Here is a 19,732-nt window from a genome sequence, read left to right as displayed (position 1 = left end):
ATGAGGACCCAGTTCTGATAAAGCACTGCTAATGCTCAGACAGAAGAGGAAAAAAAAAACAAAACCTGGCTTTAATCTGACAGCAACTACTGTACCTGAATCCCACATTTAAGATACACACCTACAAATATACAGGAACTTTGCCCGCTTCAGCTTTTATTTAGTTAGCAAATATATTGTAAAAGCAACAAATGCTGGAGTGAGGGCAGAAATCTGCCCTCATTTGTGGAAAGTGATGAGGTTTAAGGTAAAGGACTGGCTCAGATACAGGCAGCACAGCCAATTCCCTGAACAAATACCAGTAAGCAGACCAAAGTTTCTTTGTTAGAGGTACTTCAACCAAATTCCTTGTCCTAAACATTCATTGAAGGCTTTTCCATTTCTAGTTTGCCTGTGTCTTTCTGTTTCTGCGTTTTCACAACTGCTACAGGTCAAGTTTGATTTCAAGGGCTTTGGCCTGGAGGTCAAAGACAGCAAATCCCCTGTAAGCTCAGCCTACAGAGGGAGAAGGCTGACAGAGACACTAACCTGAACGTCCTTCATCTCTCCGAGACAGAGCGCTGACGCTTCTGGCCGTAGGAGATTTGCCTGATGCGGTCTTCCAGCTGGAAGGCATCCAACCTTTCCTTTGGGTTAAAAGCCAGCATATCGTGCAGGAGCTTGCAGAGACCAGGTGACATGGACTCTTTGTTCTTCAGAGGAATCTGTAATTTCATGGTGGGGTTCTCCAGCAACGCTTCTCCAAGGGGAATAAACTCCTTGCCTTGGCGGATGTAAGTTCCTGAAAATGAATTAGGAGGAGTCAGGTTATACAGGCAGAGGAAAACCTACACAAAATGCTGTCCTGCACAGCATAAGTAGACAGTGTGAGCAACAAAACATCTGAAAGATGACTGGGAAGATCACTTCCTAAGAGGCAACCACCAAGCCAAATATTGGCAGAGGTCATTATCTTAAGAGGCTTTTACTTTCAAACAATAATCAAGATGATGCACAAGGCTGAGCACATAACCCTGCACAGAACAGAGGGAGCAGGTTCAACCAGTGTGGAACATCTACAGAGGAAACAGGCTGCTGAACCACACAGAATCATAAATGGTGAGAGTTGGCAGGGACCTCCAGGGATCATCTAGCCCAACCCATCTAATAAAGCAAGGTCACAGAGCACGGTGCACAGCATCACAGCCAGGCAAGTTTGGCATCTCTCCAGAAAAGGAGATTCCACAACCTCTCTGGGCAGCCTGGTCCAGGGTTGCAGCACCCTCAGAGGCAAGTTTTATCTCATCTTTAGATGGAACCTTCTCGGTTCCAGTTTGTGCCTGCTGGCCCTCGCCCTGTCACTGGGCAACACTGAAGAATCCAGCCCCATCTTCTTGACCCTACCCTTTAGATATTGATCAGCACTGAGAAGATCCCCTCTCAGTCTGCTCTTCTCCAGACTAAACAGCCCTAGAACTCTCAGACACTCCTTGTCAGAGAGAAGCTCCAGTCCCTCAGCATCTTCTCAGCCTCCACTGGACTGTCTCCAGTAGTTGCTTGCCTCTCTTGAACTGGGGAGCCCAGAGCTGGACCCAGCACTGCAGATGTAGCCTCACATAGGCAGAGTAGATGGGAAGGAGAATCTCCTTTGATCTGCTGACCACACTATTCTCCATGCACCCAAGATGAATTTCCTTTATTTTGCCCTGTTTCACTGACATGGAAGATCTAGAAGAGGGGAGGGAGAGTAGGGAGGGGAAGAAAGCTGTGCTTGGTTGAGGTGACTCGAAAGAGTTAAAAACCAGTTAGTCAAACAATTTTCAATTAAGATGACAGCACAGGCCATTTACCTTTGGCCAACTTTTCCTTGGCAAGATTAAGGAAAGGAAATGTAAATGTGTTCCTAGTAATCTAAATAATTTCACTGGATGCTGAAGATGATTAACCAGCTTCCAAAACACAACAGTAAAACCAGCTTTGCTCATTCAAGCTGTTCTGCCCCTGCACCCAGCAAAGAATAAATGTCTCAAAGGCAGCGACCTGCCTGTGCCCAGAAAGGGCTGGCCTTGCAAACTCCTTATCTCAGGTTGGTGGGCAGCTGATTTAATGAAACCTCTTCATGCTTTGAGGTCTCAGATGCAGCCAGTTGCCTGTTTCTGCAGGCAGGAACCAAAACACTGACAAATGTTTGGGATTTGAAAAAGAAAGAAATAATAGAATTAGAACTCATCCTATTTGGGAGGCAAAATAAAATGAAAAGGGAAAGCACAAGAGCATCTCAAAGATCCTCCACAGAAATTCCTTTTAAGAATTTAAAGGTTTAACAGACAGACAAGCAGGTATTGGATGATCTCAGAACCTAGTAGATGTCTGCGATTATTATGCTAATGTGCATGACTGGCACTCTCTCCTCCAGAGATGGATTTTTCCACCACAATATACCCTGCTGAAATAATTTTGTACAAAGCATTTCAAGCAAAAAAAGGGGTGGAGGCAGGTGGAGGTGGGTGGGAGCAGGGAGAGAGGAGGCCATCAGTCAAGTCATCCCTGCAAGATCTCACATCTCTAAATGGGGAGGAAGCTCAGCCAGGTGGCAGGGGATCTTATCTAAACATCCTCTCCCAGTTTATTGTTTGGCTCCTTGGAACATTCTTTCAGTGCTCAAAGTCATCCCATCCTTTGCTTAGGCCAAGTCAAGGATATGGGTGAGACCCATAAGGCCAACTGCTGCAAGATTTGGGTTTAAGAGCATTAAAAACATTTCTGAGCTAAATGGCTTTAAGACAGATCACTCACCAACAGCCACAAGGGTTTTTCCTCTCATAATTCTTTAGCAACAAAAGGGTCAAATCGATCTTTGAAGAGCCTTCCTTAGAGTAAGGAAAGCCTGGCAGCAGCAAAGCCAGAAGCAATCCCTCCCTTAACCTCTAAATCCCTTCAGAGTGTATTTGAAAAATCTGTCAATGATCTTCCAATCAAAATGACTTGGAAACAAAAGCATTCCCTCTGCCTTAGTGGAGTGTCTTCAGGGTTTGGAAACCCTGCCTGAGAAGCAATTAAGTTAAGAGCAACGCATGCCGAAGATAAATTTGATTGCAGTTCTCTTAAAAACCCAAACTTGCCCCACAACCCCAGACTCTGGGTTTGAGTTGCAAGGTGCTTACAATCTCCTGGAAAATCCATATCAAAGGCATAAATGTCACAGCATTTGTAACTAAGCATCTCCCTGAGGATCATGCTCTGAGTTGTGGCTGACACCCCGCCAGGTTGTGCTGCCGTTCAGTGAGACCTGGACAGGATGGAGTTAGGTGGAAGGGAACTTGATGAAATTCATCATGGGCAAATGGAGGGTCCTGCAGCAAGGAGGAAAAAACCCTTGCACTAGTACATGCTAGAGGCTGACCTGCTAGAAAGGAACTCTGCTAAAGGGCAAGAGGATGGGGCAAGATAGATTCTTTCCAGTGGTGCCCAGCAACAGGGCAGGGTCAAAGGGCAAAACTTGAACCCAGGAGGTTCCATCTGAAGATGAGGAAAAGCTTTCCTGTGAGTGTATGGAGTACTGGGCCAGGCTGCCCTGAGAGCCTGTGGAGTCTCCTCCTCTGGAGAGATTCCAAACCTGCCTGGATGTGCTCCTGGGCAATTTGCACTGGGTGATCCAGCCTTAGCAGGGGGGTTGGGCTAGGTGATCTCCAGAGGTCCCTTGCAACTTCCATCATTTATGATTCTGCGATCCCTAGAGATCCAGTACTTCCACTGACAACAGGACAGCTTTGATCTGATCCTCACCAAGCAATTCCTTCCCAGTGTCCCCGTCTCGGAACGTAATCCTCTCGACCATAGCCCAGAAGATGACCCCAAGGGCAAATATGTCAGCCTTTGCAGTGTAGTGACATTCCCACACTTCTGGAGCCATGTAGAAGTTGGAGCCACATGCAGAGGAGAAGCGATGCTCGTTCACATTCCCTTTTCCCTGGCACACCTTGCTGAGGCCAAAATCTGCCACCTGCAACACACAAAAATCAAAAGCAAAATAAATTCTTCACCAACCCCACATTTACAAGTACATCTACAAACAGCAGCTCAGCTAATTCTGCTGTGAAAGCCACCACACCATGGCAGTGACACTTGTGGGGTAGTTGTCCATTCCCCAGTCAGCTTTCCTGTTGTTTGTTCCTCTGCAGAGTTCACTCTGATTATATCTTAACTCCAGAGTTTGAGAGATCCAAGCTACTAGAAGAAAGGCAGCTTAACCAATCTTTACCTCAGCCAGGGCCCTAGCATGAAGCACAAAGATATTCCCCATCTCCCCTGAGCATCAATATCTGCTCAAGGCAGCAATATTGGAGGAGCTTTAGCTGTTCTAACTGGGCAGCGTGTTCTCAAAGTTCAAGGGAAGAGAAAAATACTGCTTCAGCTTTGGCTGATCATGATCTCTGATTATCTGGCAGCAGTCTGACAGGCCTGAATGGCTCAATGGGATGAGAAGTTATGAAGGACATTACAGAAACACAGCATTACGACCTCCACTTCATTCCAAGAGTCCTGAAAAGGACAAGGGGCAATGGACATAAACTACAGCACAGGAAGTTCCACCTCAACATGAGGAAGAACTTCTTTACCATAAAGGTCACAGAGCACTGAAACAGGCTGCCCAGAGAAGTTGTGGAGTCTCCTTCTCTGGAGACTTTCAAGACCTGGCTGGATGCACTCCTGTGCAACCTGCACTAGATTATATGGTCCTGCTCTGGTAAGGGGGTTGGACTCAATCTCCAGAGGTCCCTTCCAACTCCTAACATCCTGTGAAAAACAGGCCCACAACTGGTAGCATATATTCCAAACACACAAGTATCACAAGACTTACCAAAAGCCCATGTCAAAGCACATGATTTGTCAGCACAGAATCACAGAATGGTTTACGTGGGAAGGGACATTCGAAGGTCTTCCAGTCCAACACCCCTGCAGTCAGCAGGGACATCCTCAACTAAAGCAGATTGCTCAGAACACCCTCCAACCTGACCTGGAATGGTTCCAGGGATGAGGCTTCTACCACCTGTCTGGAAAGGGTCTCACCACCCTCAGCATAATAAAAAAAAACCCAAAACAAACACCCAACCACAAACCTCTTCCTTCTGTCTAGTCTGAATCTCCTGTTTTAGTTTAAAACCATCATCCCTTGTCCTGTCACAACAGGCCCTGATAAAAAGTCTGTCCCCGGACTTCTTACAAGCTCCTTTAAGTACTGAAAGGCCACAAGAAGGTCTCCCTGAAGCCTTCTCTTCTCCAGGCTGAACAACCCCAACTCTCTCAGCCTGTCCTCACAGCAAAGGGGTTTCAGCCCCCTCAGATCATTGTTGTGACCCTCCCTGGACCTGCTCCAACAGGTTCGTGTCTCTCCTGCGCTGAGGACCCCAGATCTGGATACAGCACTGCAGGTGGGGTCTCACTGGTGTAGAGCAGAGCAGAATCCTCTCCCTTGACCTGGCTAGCCACACTGGTTTGAATGCAGCCCAGGACATGACTGGGTTTTGTGCTGTGAGTGCACATTGCCAGCTTGTGTCCAGCTTTTCACCCACAAGCACCCCCAAGCCCTTCTCTGCAGGGCTGCTGTCCATCCCTTCATCACCCCCTGAGCCTGGACTGATAGCAGCAATCACCCCAACCAGTTTTACACCTTTACCTTTACTATGGGACTTCCCTGGTGATGCGAAATGAGGATATTGTCAGATTTCAGGTCCCTGTGCACTATGTGGTTCCTGTGGAGGAAAGCCACGGCGCTGCTGAGCTGGCGCATGAAGCTGTTGTTCAGCTGGGCGTCGGGGCTGCGTGACAGCAGGTACTCGTTCATGTTGCCCCCGTCGCAGAACTCCATCACAAAATAGAGGAAGCAGGCCGACTGCAGGTCCATGCAGCGCCGTCCCTTCAGGCAGGTCTCAATGAGCAGCAAATGGCTGTTCGACTTCCTGTACCGACGGCTGATGGGCTGGAAGACTTGGCCGTTCTGCAGGATACACTCCTCCAACTGGATCACGTTTTCGTGCTGCCTCTGGATGCTCTGCAGGGCCCAAAACTCTTGCAGAGCCAGCTCTACGTTTTCGGGCACGTTACACTGCATCCTTTTCACGGCTACTTTACTTCTAGTTTGGTTAACAATGGCCTCATAAACCACCCCATAGTTCCCTCTCCCCACTTCTCGAATGATGCTGTACTTGGCTTCTGTGGCCATCCCTCCCTTTCGGCCCATTGACCAGCAAATCAGAGGAAAAGATCTGAACTCAGGGCAACCTGGAGTTAAAAACCTGGAAGGGAAGGGGATAATAAGCTTAAAAGTCTCCCAAACAAAGCATCTTATCATCAGTTGCAAATGCTCCCAACAGTTCTCAATTTTAGCAGTACACGCTGCAGCTGCATGAGGACAACAGCTAAAAGGGGGTTTAAGAGAAAGCCTATATCCATGGTAACTCTGAGACATTATCAAGTACAATCCTGACTGCACAGTGGGGTATAACCACCTGGGAAGTGACATCAATTTGGCCACAGCAGATGAAGTTTAGTGAGAAAGAAAAAGAACTCTGTAGACACGTTTCCTAAGCAGGGCAGGAAAGGGAAGACAAGACCTCCTGGGTAACAGCTGTACTTATTTTGGCCAGAATTGACTTTTAAAGGAACACAAGCTAGCCAGAAGTGCCAATTTGACACTAAATCTGTCACCCTCACTTTCCCCTCTCAGAAATTCACTTTACCCATCATGTCCCTGCACTTCCACTACTAATTTTCCCCCAGTCCATGCCCTGATCCTCACCCTCCTCCAATCTCTTCACAAGCCTCACACTACACTTTCCTTCCACTTTAAGCTCCTCATCCCACTCCCAGCCCACCCCAGGTCTTTCCTCACTTCATTGCATAGTACAAGTTCCTACTGCAATTCTCATGGTTCCTGCTTCAGTTCCAACCCCAGCCCTATTCCTTGGCTCCCTTTTCAGCCTCTTGTGTAACTTCTCCCTGTACCAGTGCTCTTCAACGTTATCCCAGGTTTTGGCCCTCAATAACACATGAATGTGTGGAGCATGAAAGCAGAGAACGATTAGTTTCCCAATCCCCTTAACCCTTCCCCTATTCCCTACCCCACCATCCATTGCCTTCAAAACCCCCACTTCCCCTCAAATTCTCCTTTCCCAAACCCTCTGTCCAGCTCTCCCAACCTAATCCCTGCTCCCCCCAGCCCACCCTAGCTTCCTCCACAATCCCCTCTCCCTCCTCCAGCTCCATCCCCAACCCATGCTCCTTTCCTAAATCTTTCATCTTCACACTTAAGTCTTCCCAACCCTCTCCCATTCTATTCCTCACTCTCCAGCCCTCAGCCCCCCACTCCTCTCCAAAGCAGTCCCAGACATATTCCAAACCCTGGCCTCCCCCCAGATCTACTCCCACCATAGCTCAGCCCCACCTCATGGCATAACCATACTCTTTCCCCATTCCTCCAGCTCCCTCCCCCCACCCCTGCCTTCACCAATCCCCCAGGCCCAGCTCTTCCCACCATATCACTAAAGTCCCTTTCCCCTGCCCATCCAAATCCCTACCCCCTTTCCCCACCCCAGCCCCCTTCCACCACCCCCAAGATGACCCTCACCCACCCCGCCATCCCCTCAAGCCCAGCTCTTAGGCCTCCACACCACCTCAACCCCTTTCCCTTGCCCCAGCCCCAATTCACCATCTCCTCAGTCCCAGCTTTTCCCCACTTCTTGCCTAAGATTCTTTCCCTTCCCCATCTCAGACCCCATCTCCCGAGCCTATTCTCCCCCTCACCCTCTTTCCACATCTCCAGTTACTTTCCCAACTCCATCAGGCCCAGCTCTTCCCAGCATCTCAACTAAGACTCCTTGGCCACCTCAGCCCCCTTCCCCATCTCCTGCCCACTTCCATATCCCCTCAGGCCCATTGCTTCTCTTCCTCTTGCCTAGAGACTCCTTTTCTTTCCCATCCCATACTCGGCCCCACTCCAGGCCTCTTGCCCACCTCATGTACCCTCCTCAGCCCCATCCCAACCACACCACACACACACGCCCAAAGCTCTTCTTCTCTTCAGCTCCTTTCCCCAGCCCCAGCTCTTCGCAACAGCTGGTCTAAGATCGCTGCACCACCTCAGGCCTGCCGCATTCCCGCTTCCGTTGCCTCAGCCCCTTACAGCCGTTCCCCGGGGCCGTTACCCTCCCCCGCCCTCCTCACCACCGCAGCCGCCCGGCCTCACCAGTGCTGCCGCAATTCCCGCCACAGCCGCGCGGCCCCGCCTAATAGCCGCAGCCGGCCAACCAACAGGAAAGCGGCTCCGCGGAACCAGTCACGAGTCAGCAACGAGCGGGAGAGGCCCCCTCTGGACCAATCGGCGAACGCTTCGCCTTCTCGGCGCAAGCAGCCCGGGCGGGGACTGCGAGCCGCCTGCGCGATGCTGTCAGCGCGGCAGGACTGCAAACCCCAGAATGCTTTGCGGTAGGCGGAAAGGTGGCCGCCGAGGACAAACTTCCTCAAAATGCGATGTGTGAGGGAGCACGCTGGGAACAAGAAGGCAACTGCAGACAGCAGCATGACTTCATTAAGGTCAGGTGCTTCCTGACTTACTCCATGGCCTCCTAGGATGAGTGACAACGGAAGAGCTCTGGATGTCCTCTGTCTGGAGTTCTGTGTCCTCCATAACATCCTTCTGTCTAAGCTAGGGAGAAATGGGTTTGATGGGTGTATTGTTCAGCGGATGAAGAATTGGTTGGATGATGGTCAATGGCTTGATGTCCAGATGGAGAGCAGTGATAAGTGGTGTGCCTCAGGGTTCAGTACTGGGACCACTGCTGTTCAATATTTTCATCAGTGACAAAGTCAATGGGATTGAGCACACCCTCAGCCAGTCCAGAGATGACACCAAGCAGAGCAGTGCGGTCAACACACCCAAAGGATGGGATCTATCCAGAGGGACCTGGAAAAGCTCAAGAAGTGGGCCTGTGTGACACTCATGAGGATCAACAAGGACAAGTGCAAGGTCCTGCACCTGGATTGGGGTAGTCCTTATATCAGCACAGGCTGGGGAATAAAGGGACGGAGAGCAGCTCTGCAGAAGAGGACTTGGAGGTGCTGGCATGTAAAAAGCTGGGCATGAGCCAGCAATGTGCACTCTCACCCCAGAAGTCAGCCATCTCCTGTGTTGCATCTAAAACAGTGTGGCCAGCAGGTCAAGGGAGGGGATACCACCCTTCTGCTCCCCTCTGGTGAAACCCCACCTGTGTCTAGCTCTGGGATTTCAGACCACCTCACATTTGGTTCCCACTCCTATTGAACTCCATCTGGTCATGTTTCCAAATTAAAATACAGTTTTTCAGGGTGACTTTGAGCTGCTGAAGATACCTGTGCCCTAAAGAAGCCCTTAACACTGATAAGCCTGGGAAGAAGGACCAGCAACAGGCAGCTGGAACCATCTCCTTCCTAGAAACAAGGGCTGTTATGGTCCTCTGGCTGGAAAACATTTGGAATACCCACTGTGGTTGAACTTGAATTAGGAGTTTTACTGAATAAAACCCCACAGTGATGCCACACATCATCCTGGAGGATAGCAACAGGGACCTGGAGGTTTGCAGCTGGGTGCTGGCCCCAAGGACTGTAGCATCCCACATTTCTGGCATTAATCAGCAAGGCTGGGGAGATTTCCCCTGTGGCCAACCTCTGTGTGGCCATCACACCCTTCAATATTGCTTTAATAAAGTCCAGCGCTCCTGATATGAAATAAACCCACAGCATCACTCTGAAATATTTCCTTGTGTCCTAAAAACAAGGAGCCGGGTGCATGGATGCAATATCACTCTCCCTGGGGGCACACCAGCTCCAAATTTTGCTACGGGGAGGATGAGCCCAGTGAGATGTCAGGTACCACCCCATCATCTTCCCAGCCCTGCCCTGCTGGTGGGAAGGATTTTAATTGCCTCCTCTGGATTTTTATTCCCTTATTATCATGGCAGCATCCTTCAGCTGCTGTGATGTCCCACAGCAAGGAGCCCAAGGCTCACCCCTCCTTCACTCCCCTTCCAGCCACCCATCTCTTTGCAGAATTTCCCTATTTTATTCTTAGGGGAAAAAAAATAAAAATAATTTTCTCATTAACTTTTCTTCCCATTCAGGCTTTCCTAGACCTCTAGCATGTCTGCCCCAAGCCGTCTTAGGAAGGGACCATCCAATTCTTCTCCCCCTTGCCCCACCATTACCCATAAGCTCACTCCTGCTATTTGCGGGGTGGGGGGTGTGAAGGGAATAACTATTTTTGCATTTGGGTTAAAAAAAAAAACAACTAAGCACCAAGAGGACTGGCGGAGCAGTCAGTCTGTTCTTCCTCACCCACTTAGTATCCTCCAGTTATTCCCCTTTGCTCCTGCATGTGTCTTATCTCATCTATTGGGATGTTAGGGGGCAATCTTTTCAATGGAGCAATCTAAATAAAATCAAATAAATCAACCCCCTGAATGTTAAGCATGGAGCCTGCTGGGATGGTTTGGACTCTATTAAAAAGCACTGCACATTCCTCTGGTGACTCAGAGGTTTTATGGGCTAAAGGCGACAGTGATGTAGCAGTTTTTCTTTTGCAAAGCACTAAATGCTGAGGTTTGGGGGTTATTTTTTTGATGCATCATAGATTCACAAGTACCAGCCTAGGCTTCTTGCTGAGAGGATGCTGGGAATGATGGGGTAAGCAAAGGGTGTGAGGCTGGTCAGCTGGGCAGGGGTAATGGGTTTGGAGGAGAGATTTAGTTGCTCCTGAGCAGAGAAATTTCTAATATCTATTTTTTTATTATTTTATTGATTACTGAACCTGTTTCATTAAACTTTGAGCTTTTTTTCCCCAGCATGATCCTGGCTGGAGGCAACAAAAGCATTTGAAGCTGTGGAAGGATGTGGATGGGCTCAGAGCCATCCTCCACTCTTGGATGGGATCATTGGCACCTTAAAGCCCAAATCCTGCCCCAAATTCTCCCCAGGGCATCTGGGTTGGGTTGGTATTGGCTCCATCTCAGCATCTATAGACATCAGTGTCTATAATTGATGGCAGTCTCCTAGGGAAGCTGATTGCTGATTATCTCCCCTCGAGGGGAAAGCTGCTCCAGCGCAGCCAAATGTCACCCATCAGCAGCTGGGGGTACACACAGCAGATCTGGATAACAGCAGGGATAAAGCTGCATCCTTATCCCACACTCCCATCAACAGCCAGGGGGGACAAGCAGAGGGTCCAGGTACTGGCAGGGACAAAGCCACCTCCTCATCCCGTGTCTGACAGAAGATAGCACAGGGTGGAGATGCAAGAAAACAGAGAGAAGGATCCAATTAGGCAGAAAACTCATTTGTCTACCCCACAGCAGCACAGAGGATGTCAGTGGTGGCTGCGGGGACTTTCCGACCACCTGATGGATGTCGGAGGCGGGGGGACACGGCTGCTCTTCTCCCCCCAGATAGCCAATGGTGAGAAATGAGTCACCAGTTTCAATCTGGTTTCTCACCAGCACGTCCCTGCTGCCATCCATCAGGCGGGGCTGAGCTGGGCAGATTTTTTTCCCCAGGGAAGTTTTTTTGGTTGTTGTTGTTTTGGGGTTTTTTTTCCATGGAAGGAGGAGACAGGGAGAGTCGTTGCCCCAAAGCAAGAAGCGAGCACATAGTTTGAAAATCATCCTTCCTGTCTTTCTAGTGCTGCACATAAATAGAACAACAAGGAGGTAAAGGCATCAGTGCACTGGGGGGCAAAGAGCCTTACCCAGCTATTTTTTGTTTGTCATTCCCAGGGGTGTTTCATCAACCTGAGGGTGGTGGTAGGCAGCCAGTTGAAGATGAGCCAGCAGTGAGCCCAGGTGACCAAGAAGGCCAACAACATCCTGGCTTGGAGCAGACTAGTGTGCACAGCAGGAGTAGGGCAGGGATCATCCCCCTGTAGTGGGCACTAGAGAACACACACCTAGAACACCAGGTTTAGTTTTGGGCCTCTCACTCCAAAGGACAATGAAGTCTTGGAGCATGTCTAAAGAAGGGCAATGAAGCTGGTAAAGGGTCTAGAGCACAAGTCCTCTTAGGAGTGTCTGAGGGACCTAGGGTTGTTTAACCCAAAGAAAAGGAGGCTCAGGGGAGACCTTCTCAATCCTTGACTCCTTAAAAGGAGGTTGGAGTGAGATGGGCATCAGTCTCTTCTCCCAAGCAGCAAACATTAGGACAAGAGAAATCAGCCTCAAGTTGCACCAAGAAAGGTTTAGCTTGGTCTTGAGGAACAATTTCTTCATGGAAAGAGTTGTCAAGCCCTGGAATGGATTGCTCAAAAAAGTGGTGGAGTCACCACTCCTGAAGGTATTAAAAAGCTGTGTGGGTGTGATGCTGAGGGACGTGGTTTAGTGGTGAGCTGGCAGTGCTGGGTTAATGGTTGGACTCAATGATCTTGAAAGCATTTTCCAACCTGAATGATTCAATGATCCTATTCTATGATTCTAAGGTGCTTTCTGGAACCCTGAACACATGTACACATATGTCCTCCATTTGAGAAAAACCTGCTCCACAGCCTCTTTTAACAGCTCCTGCAACATCCCAGCCTCCAGCTTCCAACCATCATCATGACCTTGTGTTCCCTGTGTTGCTCCTCAGAGCTGGACATTGCATGCAGCACTCCAGATGCGGCTCCACAGGTGATGAAAAGAGAGGGGTTGTGGCTTCAGGTTCTGCTTCTCCAATTCAGATATCCTCTTGGCTTTCAGGCTTTAGGCTGTCATCCCAATGACCTAAATTTATCAGTAAGAGGTAATTTGTGAGAGGATGGGTGATCTTCAGCAAAGTGTCACTGCTCAGCACTAATAAGTGGCTGCAAAAGGGTTTGAGTGACATCTAAATGAGTGCAATTTGGCTTCCTATAAGGCTGCAGCTTTTAATGAGAGGCCACAAATACTTGGTGAGGCCTTGTCGAGCCCTCACCACTTACTGAGGCTGTGTTGAGCAGCAGAGCTCTTGTGTTGCCAGCAATATCTCCCACTGAGTTTATTTCCTGAGGAACCTCTTCATGATCCTGGTTGGAGAAGACCACAGACAGCAGTCTGGCTGTGCACTGCTTTGTGGGTTTACACTGAGGTGGCTACATGGTGATGGTGGTGACAGCTGACGTCCATGTGTTCTAGAAGAGAACAGACCTGAGGAGGGCAGAGCCATGGGGGTAGTGTGTCCCAGCTTGGGGTAAACAGGAGCATGGTCTGGGATGCTGACACAAAGAGCTTTTGTAGCAAAAAGCTACAAAATGGCAGATTTGGAATTGTTTGCAGAAAAGTCATCAAGTATCTTTGTTCTTTTTACAGGGCTGATGTGACAGGACCCTCAAAAGCAGCATCAGAGGAAAGATTGGGGCTCCAGGTCCATCTGCAAGCAAAAGCAAGTGGTGGTGAAGGGTTTCTAATCTGTTCAGGGCAGTTTGGTCCCACAAATTCATTCTAAAAAGACAGAGATGGAGACTCTCCATCACCTTGCTGTGGGCCAGAGATGCTCCCCAGCTACTGCTGCTCTCCAAGAGCTGACTCATCCCCACTGGGACCAGCTCAGGGATGGAGATGGTGATGAGGTGAAGAAGAGATGAGATGGAGAAGGGTGGAGATGGCCATGTCCTGTGACTTCTGCAGTCACTCTAGGTAGAGGGGTGAAATACCCACTCATTATTTTTAATAAAGGTCCTCACAAAACAGAGTTTCCTTTTCCGAATTAGCCCTTCCCATCAGCAAGGATGAAGTGCACCAAGCAGAAATTCTGTTCTTCTCAGTGTTGCCTCAAGCTGAATTCCTTCTTTTTTGTTTGATGACAAGTGCAGGAAGGGGTTTCTCTTCCCTCCCTTTTGTTTTGTTTTTTTTTTTTTTTCATAACATTTCTTCCATATCCCTCAGCTCATCCATTCTTGACCTCAAACTCATTTCAGTCAGGACCTGCTGGAGACCCAGCAGTGAATCCATTATTGCCCACAATGCAGTGGAAACCAGGCAGAGGATTATGTGCTGCTTTGCTCATGAAGAGCTCCATCTTCATGGGAGGATGGTTTCTGCCCTGTCACATACTCCTGCTGCCCATCAGATCCCTTCCTGAGCTCACCCAATTCACTAAAGTGGTGGAAAACTAAGAAATAGTTTTTTATTTTTGCACCCCGTAAATTGATTCAGCCCCTGCTGCAATATTACTTGCAGCACCCATCTCAATGGTGATGAAGCTGAAAGGTACTCCCCATACATCTTGTCCCCGTGACATGGCGAAGAGCTGCATTCACAGAGTCACAGAATCATCACGCTCTCTATGCAAAGTGACCTTTAAGATGGAGTCCAACTATTAAGCCAGCACTGCAAGGTCACCCCTAAACCGTGTCTCTCAGCACCACATCACAGCTTTTCAATCCTTACAGGGTTGGTGGCTCCACCACTGCCCTGGCTACCCTGTTCCAGGGCTTGACAACACTTTGGGGGAAGGAATCGTCCCTCATGTCCAACCTAAACCTTCCTTGGTGCAGCTGGAGGCCATTTCCTCTTATCCTATCACTTCCTACGTGGGTGAAGAGATTGACCTCCTTTCAGGGAGCTGTAGAGAGCAACAAGGTCTCCCCTAAGCCTCTTTTTCTCCAGGCCAAGCAACCACAGGTCCCTCATCTGCTTTTCACAAGCTTTGTGTTCTAGACCCTTCACCAGCTTTGTTGTCCTTCTTTGGGCACACTCCAGCACCTCGATGTTCTTCTTGTAATGAGGGGCCCAAAACAGAACCCAATAGTTGAGCTGCAGCCTCACCAGTGTCCAATACATGGGGATGATCCCTGCCCTAGTCCTGCTGGCCACCCTATTTCTGATCCAAGCCAGGATGTTGTTGGCCTTGTTGCACACCTGAGCACATGCTTCTCATCTTCAGCCAGCTAGCAACCAACACCCTCAGGTCCTTTTCCACCAAGCAGATTCCAACCACTCTTCCCCAAGCTTGCAGCATTCATGGGGTTGTTGTGACCTGGCACTTGGCCTTGTTGAACCTCAGCCCATTGTCCTCAGCCCATTGATCCAGCCTGTTCAGATCCCTCTGTAGGGCCTCCCTACTCTCCCACCCAATTTGGTGTCATCTGCAAACTTACTGAGGGTGCCCTCAATCCCCTTGTCCAGATTATTGATAAAGATATTAAAGAGAACAGCCCTGAATACTTTCCCCTCCCACATATAAATTTGGTGTTCTCTGCCTGCCTGGATTCCTGCTCTGGGCATCAGCCTCCTGCTCATTGCAAACAGGTCTCCAGGCAGCTCTCAGCATCCTTGGCAGAGGTCCCCAGGTGTGGTCTGGAGCCAGGCATCTCAGTTAAGGTTTGTTGACAGCAAATGTTTTCCTGTGGTGCCTGCCAAGTCCTTGCCTGCCACCCAGCAAGACTCAACTCTCTGTGATGTTTGCTAGCCACACAAGCCCCAGCTTGGCCATGCTCAGCCCCAAGCTTCTTGCAGGGGTGCAGAAATAACTTGAGGCTTCATCATGCTCGTCCTCACCTTGCCAAGGCAGAGCTCAAAGCCTCCCATCACTGACAATGGGAGGAAATCAGCAGTGTCATCTGTACCCCACGGCTGCCATTTATCAGCCCCACATTGGAGGTGATGAAGCCGTTTAAACTGCTTAGAGCATCTCACCAAGGTTGCCCATGAGCAGGATACAGCCCTGGCATCCAGCACCTGATTCTTGAAAAGCTCTTGGAAAGGCACCTCTTGGGCAGTGGCACCTGAGCAGAGGCTGGGAGAGGAGGCGATGGTCAAGGGGCTTGATCCTGGGCAGAGTTCGTGAAAGGAGGTGATGCGTGGGGGGGGTTGCTCCTGGGTGGTGGCAACGAAGCAAGTCCTGGGAAAGAAGGTGATGGGGGGAGGTTTTTCTTGGACTGTAGTATCCACGTAGGGCCTGGGAGAGGCTGTGATGCTTGGGGGTATGTTTTTCTTGATGGAGAGGACAACAACCCTATAAACAACTGGAAATTAGGAATTTAAAATTAGGAAAAAATTAGGAAAATAGTCAGTCAGCATCCAAAAGTGAACATGGAAGTCAACGCACATAGTATGTTCTAGACCCCTCCAGCTGTGGTATTTAAGGGATTCACAAGACCAAAGGAACAACACAACTTCCCTGCTCCCAAGTTTTCCAGTTCCTGCATCCTCCAGGCAGCTTTCAAGTCCTCTCCATGTTTCCCTTGTGCTGGATCCCATCTGCTTTATGTTTCCTCTCTGAAAAGGCTCGTTGCTTTTCACTGCTAATTGCCTGTCACTTCGAATCCTCCTGCTCTGCCTCACCAGGGATGCTCTTCCTCCCTTCCCAAATGCTTGGTCATACTGAAGTTTGATGCCCAAAAACCTTAAAAAAAAAAATCACCTGTATTTTCTGTCCTAATTTTAAAACAAGTGAATTGCCTCCAGATCCCAAACCTGTTCCCTCCCCAGTACTGCTGATAAGTGTTTAGCTGCTGGTACCCACGCAGACCTGGAAAAACCTGGAAATGCCACCAAAATGGGTATTTTTCCTGCTTAGTATGCTGGATTTGGACACCTCGGCTGCCACTCTTCCTCCCCACCCCTCCATTCATTAGCAAGGCCATAAACGACGTCACCCCGATGTCATTTGCTGCCTCCCTGCTCTTGCCAGCTCAACAGCAGCATCGTCCGTCGCTGGCTCAGACAAGGAGATGTGGAGGCAAATCCCTTTGGCCAGGTTAGGGGAGAAAAGGCCAAGAAACGAATGCTTGGGGGGGGGGAAGGGGAAAGACTCTAGGGGGAGAACAGTAGCCCTGAGAGCTTCTAAAATTACCCCAGGAGAAGGACAAAAGAAGCACAAAGCTGCTTCAGTCTGGCTTGGCTGCTGCTTGGTTTCGCCTGGGAAGCGTGTCCCTGATGACAAACCAAAGTGGTTAAGGAAAGACTGAAGCAATATACATATAAAATGTATTTTAAAAAATTAAATAATAATAATTATAAAAAATAAATTAAAAATAAATCAATATCTCTATCTTCACACCCTTGCCTGGGAAGCCCGACAGGGAACTACATTGCTCTGGGTGGCTCTGGGGACAGCACAGCGCTACTCACCAGCCCTATTTTCCCCTAACCCACCCCAAATCCAGGCTGGCATCTTGCCCCCCAGCGCTGGGCTGGTCCTCTCCAACTGCTCCCAGGATGTCGTTTCACCACTTTTTGGCATTTTTCATTAATTTCTAGAAATGTTTTTTCACGCCTGCCCAAGCAGGTCTCACCCGGGGGGCGTTAAGCACAACAGTTTAATCGCCGTTGTCAAAGCGAGAGGCGTCGTGCTCGGCTCCCAGCCCTCCGCTCCCAGCCCTTCCAAGGGAGTCGTTACAAAAAATTACCAAGATAAAATCGCAGTACCCCGGCACATTTTATTGTTTAATTGCTGAGGTGGGGCAGGGAGAGATGCTCAGGAGTGTCCTAGTTCCATGCTGGTGCCAGTGAGGGCAAATGTTACCCCTGCAGGTCACCTGAATGGGGAGGGAAGTGGGGTGATGCTGCTTTACAGCAGAAGCCGTTGGAGGTCAAGCCTGGTTTGGCCTTTCCAAACCAAAGGCAGCATCTATCCCTGATGCTGGAGTGGCCAAATCCAGCTCTCCGCTTCACAGGGTGCTGGCATGTGGCTGCATCTGGCTTGCTGAGGGTTTCCATCAGCCATGAAATGTAAAGTGGGAATTTTCTGCTCCATTCACCCCCCCCAACCCTCCCATCCTTCTATCAACTGCTGAGCCCAAAATCAATTATTGCCACCCGCACGCCTGCTGTAGATCCACAATGCACTCAGTATTGCTGCAGCAGTGCCAGAGCGGGGTGGTAATGGGGTTGGGGACTCCCCCTTTGCCTCCTTCTGGAGTCTGAGCAGGGGAAAGAACCTCTCAGGAAGGGCTATGTGCTGCCCTAAGGAAATGGGTTCACCCAGCCGCAGGTGCCTTCAGGTCCTTGTAAGCCTCCAGATCTGGACCAGGGCACATTGGGGTCACCCAGCAGTAGCTTCACCCCACCCCCCCCCCCCAGCGTGTCTTCACCCCAGCCCCACCGTCCCTGGGATGCTGGGCACCTTGTCACCTTTGGATACTCTGGAAGCTGGCATCCCTCAACTCCTTTCGGGGCTGCCCCCCCAGATTTTGGGGAGGAGGAGGAAGGGATGAAGAATGCAGGGAGGTGGGAAGGATGCACATTGGCAGTCCCCAGCTGCCGGCTGGCGCATCCCTCCACCGGCAGCCCCCGGGGGTGGGCTCAGCAACGATGCACGTGTTCGGGGAGGGAGGTGTGGGGATGCGTGTGTACACCGTCTATATATACCAGTGTGGCACAGGCGCCGGAGGAGTCACAGATCAGAGGAGCCGGCAGCCGACAGCACACCCGCAGGTAGGAAAATCTGCTTTAATTTCCCATCCTGGGGGGGCTTGGCTGGGTTTATTTCATCCAAGGATGGTCTGCTTGGCTTTGCTTCGCAGAGAGATATTCCCCACTAAGGGTTAAACAAAATATCTTCCCAGAGGGAGAAATCCATCCCCTCTATCTCAAGAGAGGAAAAGTTTCAGCTTCGCCATCCAGCCCTAAAATCAGCCAGAGCGGAGCTGGAGGGATGCAACAAGAGTCGGCACAGGCCGCCTGCTTGAAGCCAAGGGGAAGCCTGTGGGGTGATGGTGGACTCCTCTGGGATAGGTAGGATTTTTCTGGGGGCACACCATGATTTTCCCCATTCAGGATTTCTGCCCCTTTCTTCTTCTAGCCAGGACTTCACCATGGTCACAGCAGGATGCTCCAGGAAATGTCCATCTTGAGAAAAATCCCTTTTTCCCTGCCCAAAAGCACAAAAAGCAAGAAAACGGGGGGGAGGGGGGAGGTGTGTTCGTTGGTTTGATTTTTTTATTAATTCCTCTCAAAAAACAGGAACGAATGGCTGAGACATGGGGATGCAGGGATGAATGTTCTTCCCAAGCTTTTTTACCTCTCAACAGCCTTTATCAGTCTCTCGAGCCCACATCTGTGTTTATAGTCTCGCCGCGGCATCTAATTTTGGCCAATTATGGCCAATTACCTGATTGAGGGGGATCGACAAAAGGATGCATTTATTTTTCTGGCAAGCACCAGGCATCTGTAGACAGCCATGTCCCCTCCCAAGTCCTTCCACTTCTCCCTAAAATCACCCCAAAACCTGTCAGCACAAAGCCAAGCAGCACCGCCAGGGTTTGGGGGAGCTGGGAGGTGTTTCAGCTGGTGCCAGTGGGGGACACTGTTGGACAATAATGTGCTTTTTCGACTAGCAAAAGCTCTGACTCCTTCAATTCTGGCTTCCAGGGGCAGAGATCCTGCCCGGTGATATCCCTCTTGCCCTATGGATCAGGCCTTGGCTTTGGGAAGCGGAGGAATTAGCAGAGAAACACTGATTTGGGCTGGTTTTGCTCCGGCATAGGAAGCTACATGCTCCTAAATGTCCTTCTCACATGGTGGGATTGATCCTGACCCAAGCAAGGGAGAGCATCGCTGCATTTAAACCCTTTGAGAAGGTGTTTGGGGAAGAACGTTGATCCCACTTCTGGGATAATCCTTGCTGTTAGCATCTCCTATGGGAAAAGAGGATGGAGCATCCCTGGGGAGAGGCAGAGAGCATCTCCCCAGCTCTGCTTGTGAGCTCCCAACCCAAATTGCATCAAATCAAGCAAATAAAACCCATCTCAGCAAGCACCTGCTTCCCTTTCCAC

At 49.8% G+C, this 19,732-nt stretch overlaps 1 protein-coding gene across 1 annotated transcript; it reads right to left on the bottom strand.

The window, feature by feature from the left end:
• Window positions 1-539: 539 nt before the first annotated feature.
• Window positions 540-6,202, bottom strand: LOC128968797 (serine/threonine-protein kinase 35-like). Its single transcript, XM_054383378.1, has 3 exons — window positions 5,657-6,202; window positions 3,766-3,982; window positions 540-781 (listed from the first exon to the last, which is right to left on the bottom strand). The coding sequence occupies exons 1-3, from the start codon at window positions 6,200-6,202 to the stop codon at window positions 540-542; spliced, it is 1,005 nt and encodes a 334-aa protein (XP_054239353.1).
• Between the last annotated feature and the right edge of the window lie 13,530 nt (window positions 6,203-19,732).

Source organism: Indicator indicator, chromosome 9 (assembly GCF_027791375.1).
Source record: "Indicator indicator isolate 239-I01 chromosome 9, UM_Iind_1.1, whole genome shotgun sequence".
NCBI lineage: Eukaryota > Metazoa > Chordata > Aves > Piciformes > Indicatoridae > Indicator > Indicator indicator.
This window is presented reverse-complemented; position numbering and strand designations above follow the sequence as displayed.

Coding starts and splice junctions, on each gene's coding strand:
- LOC128968797 (XM_054383378.1), bottom strand. CDS start 6,202: ATGGCCACAGAAGCCAAGTACAGCATCATTCGAGAAGTGGGGAGAGGG. Junction 3,983..5,656: donor AGGGAAGTCCCATAGTAAAG/GTAAAGGTGTAA, acceptor TGTGTGTTGCAG/GTGGCAGATTTTGGCCTCAG. Junction 782..3,765: donor CACTGGGAAGGAATTGCTTG/GTGAGGATCAGA, acceptor ATTCATTTTCAG/GAACTTACATCCGCCAAGGC.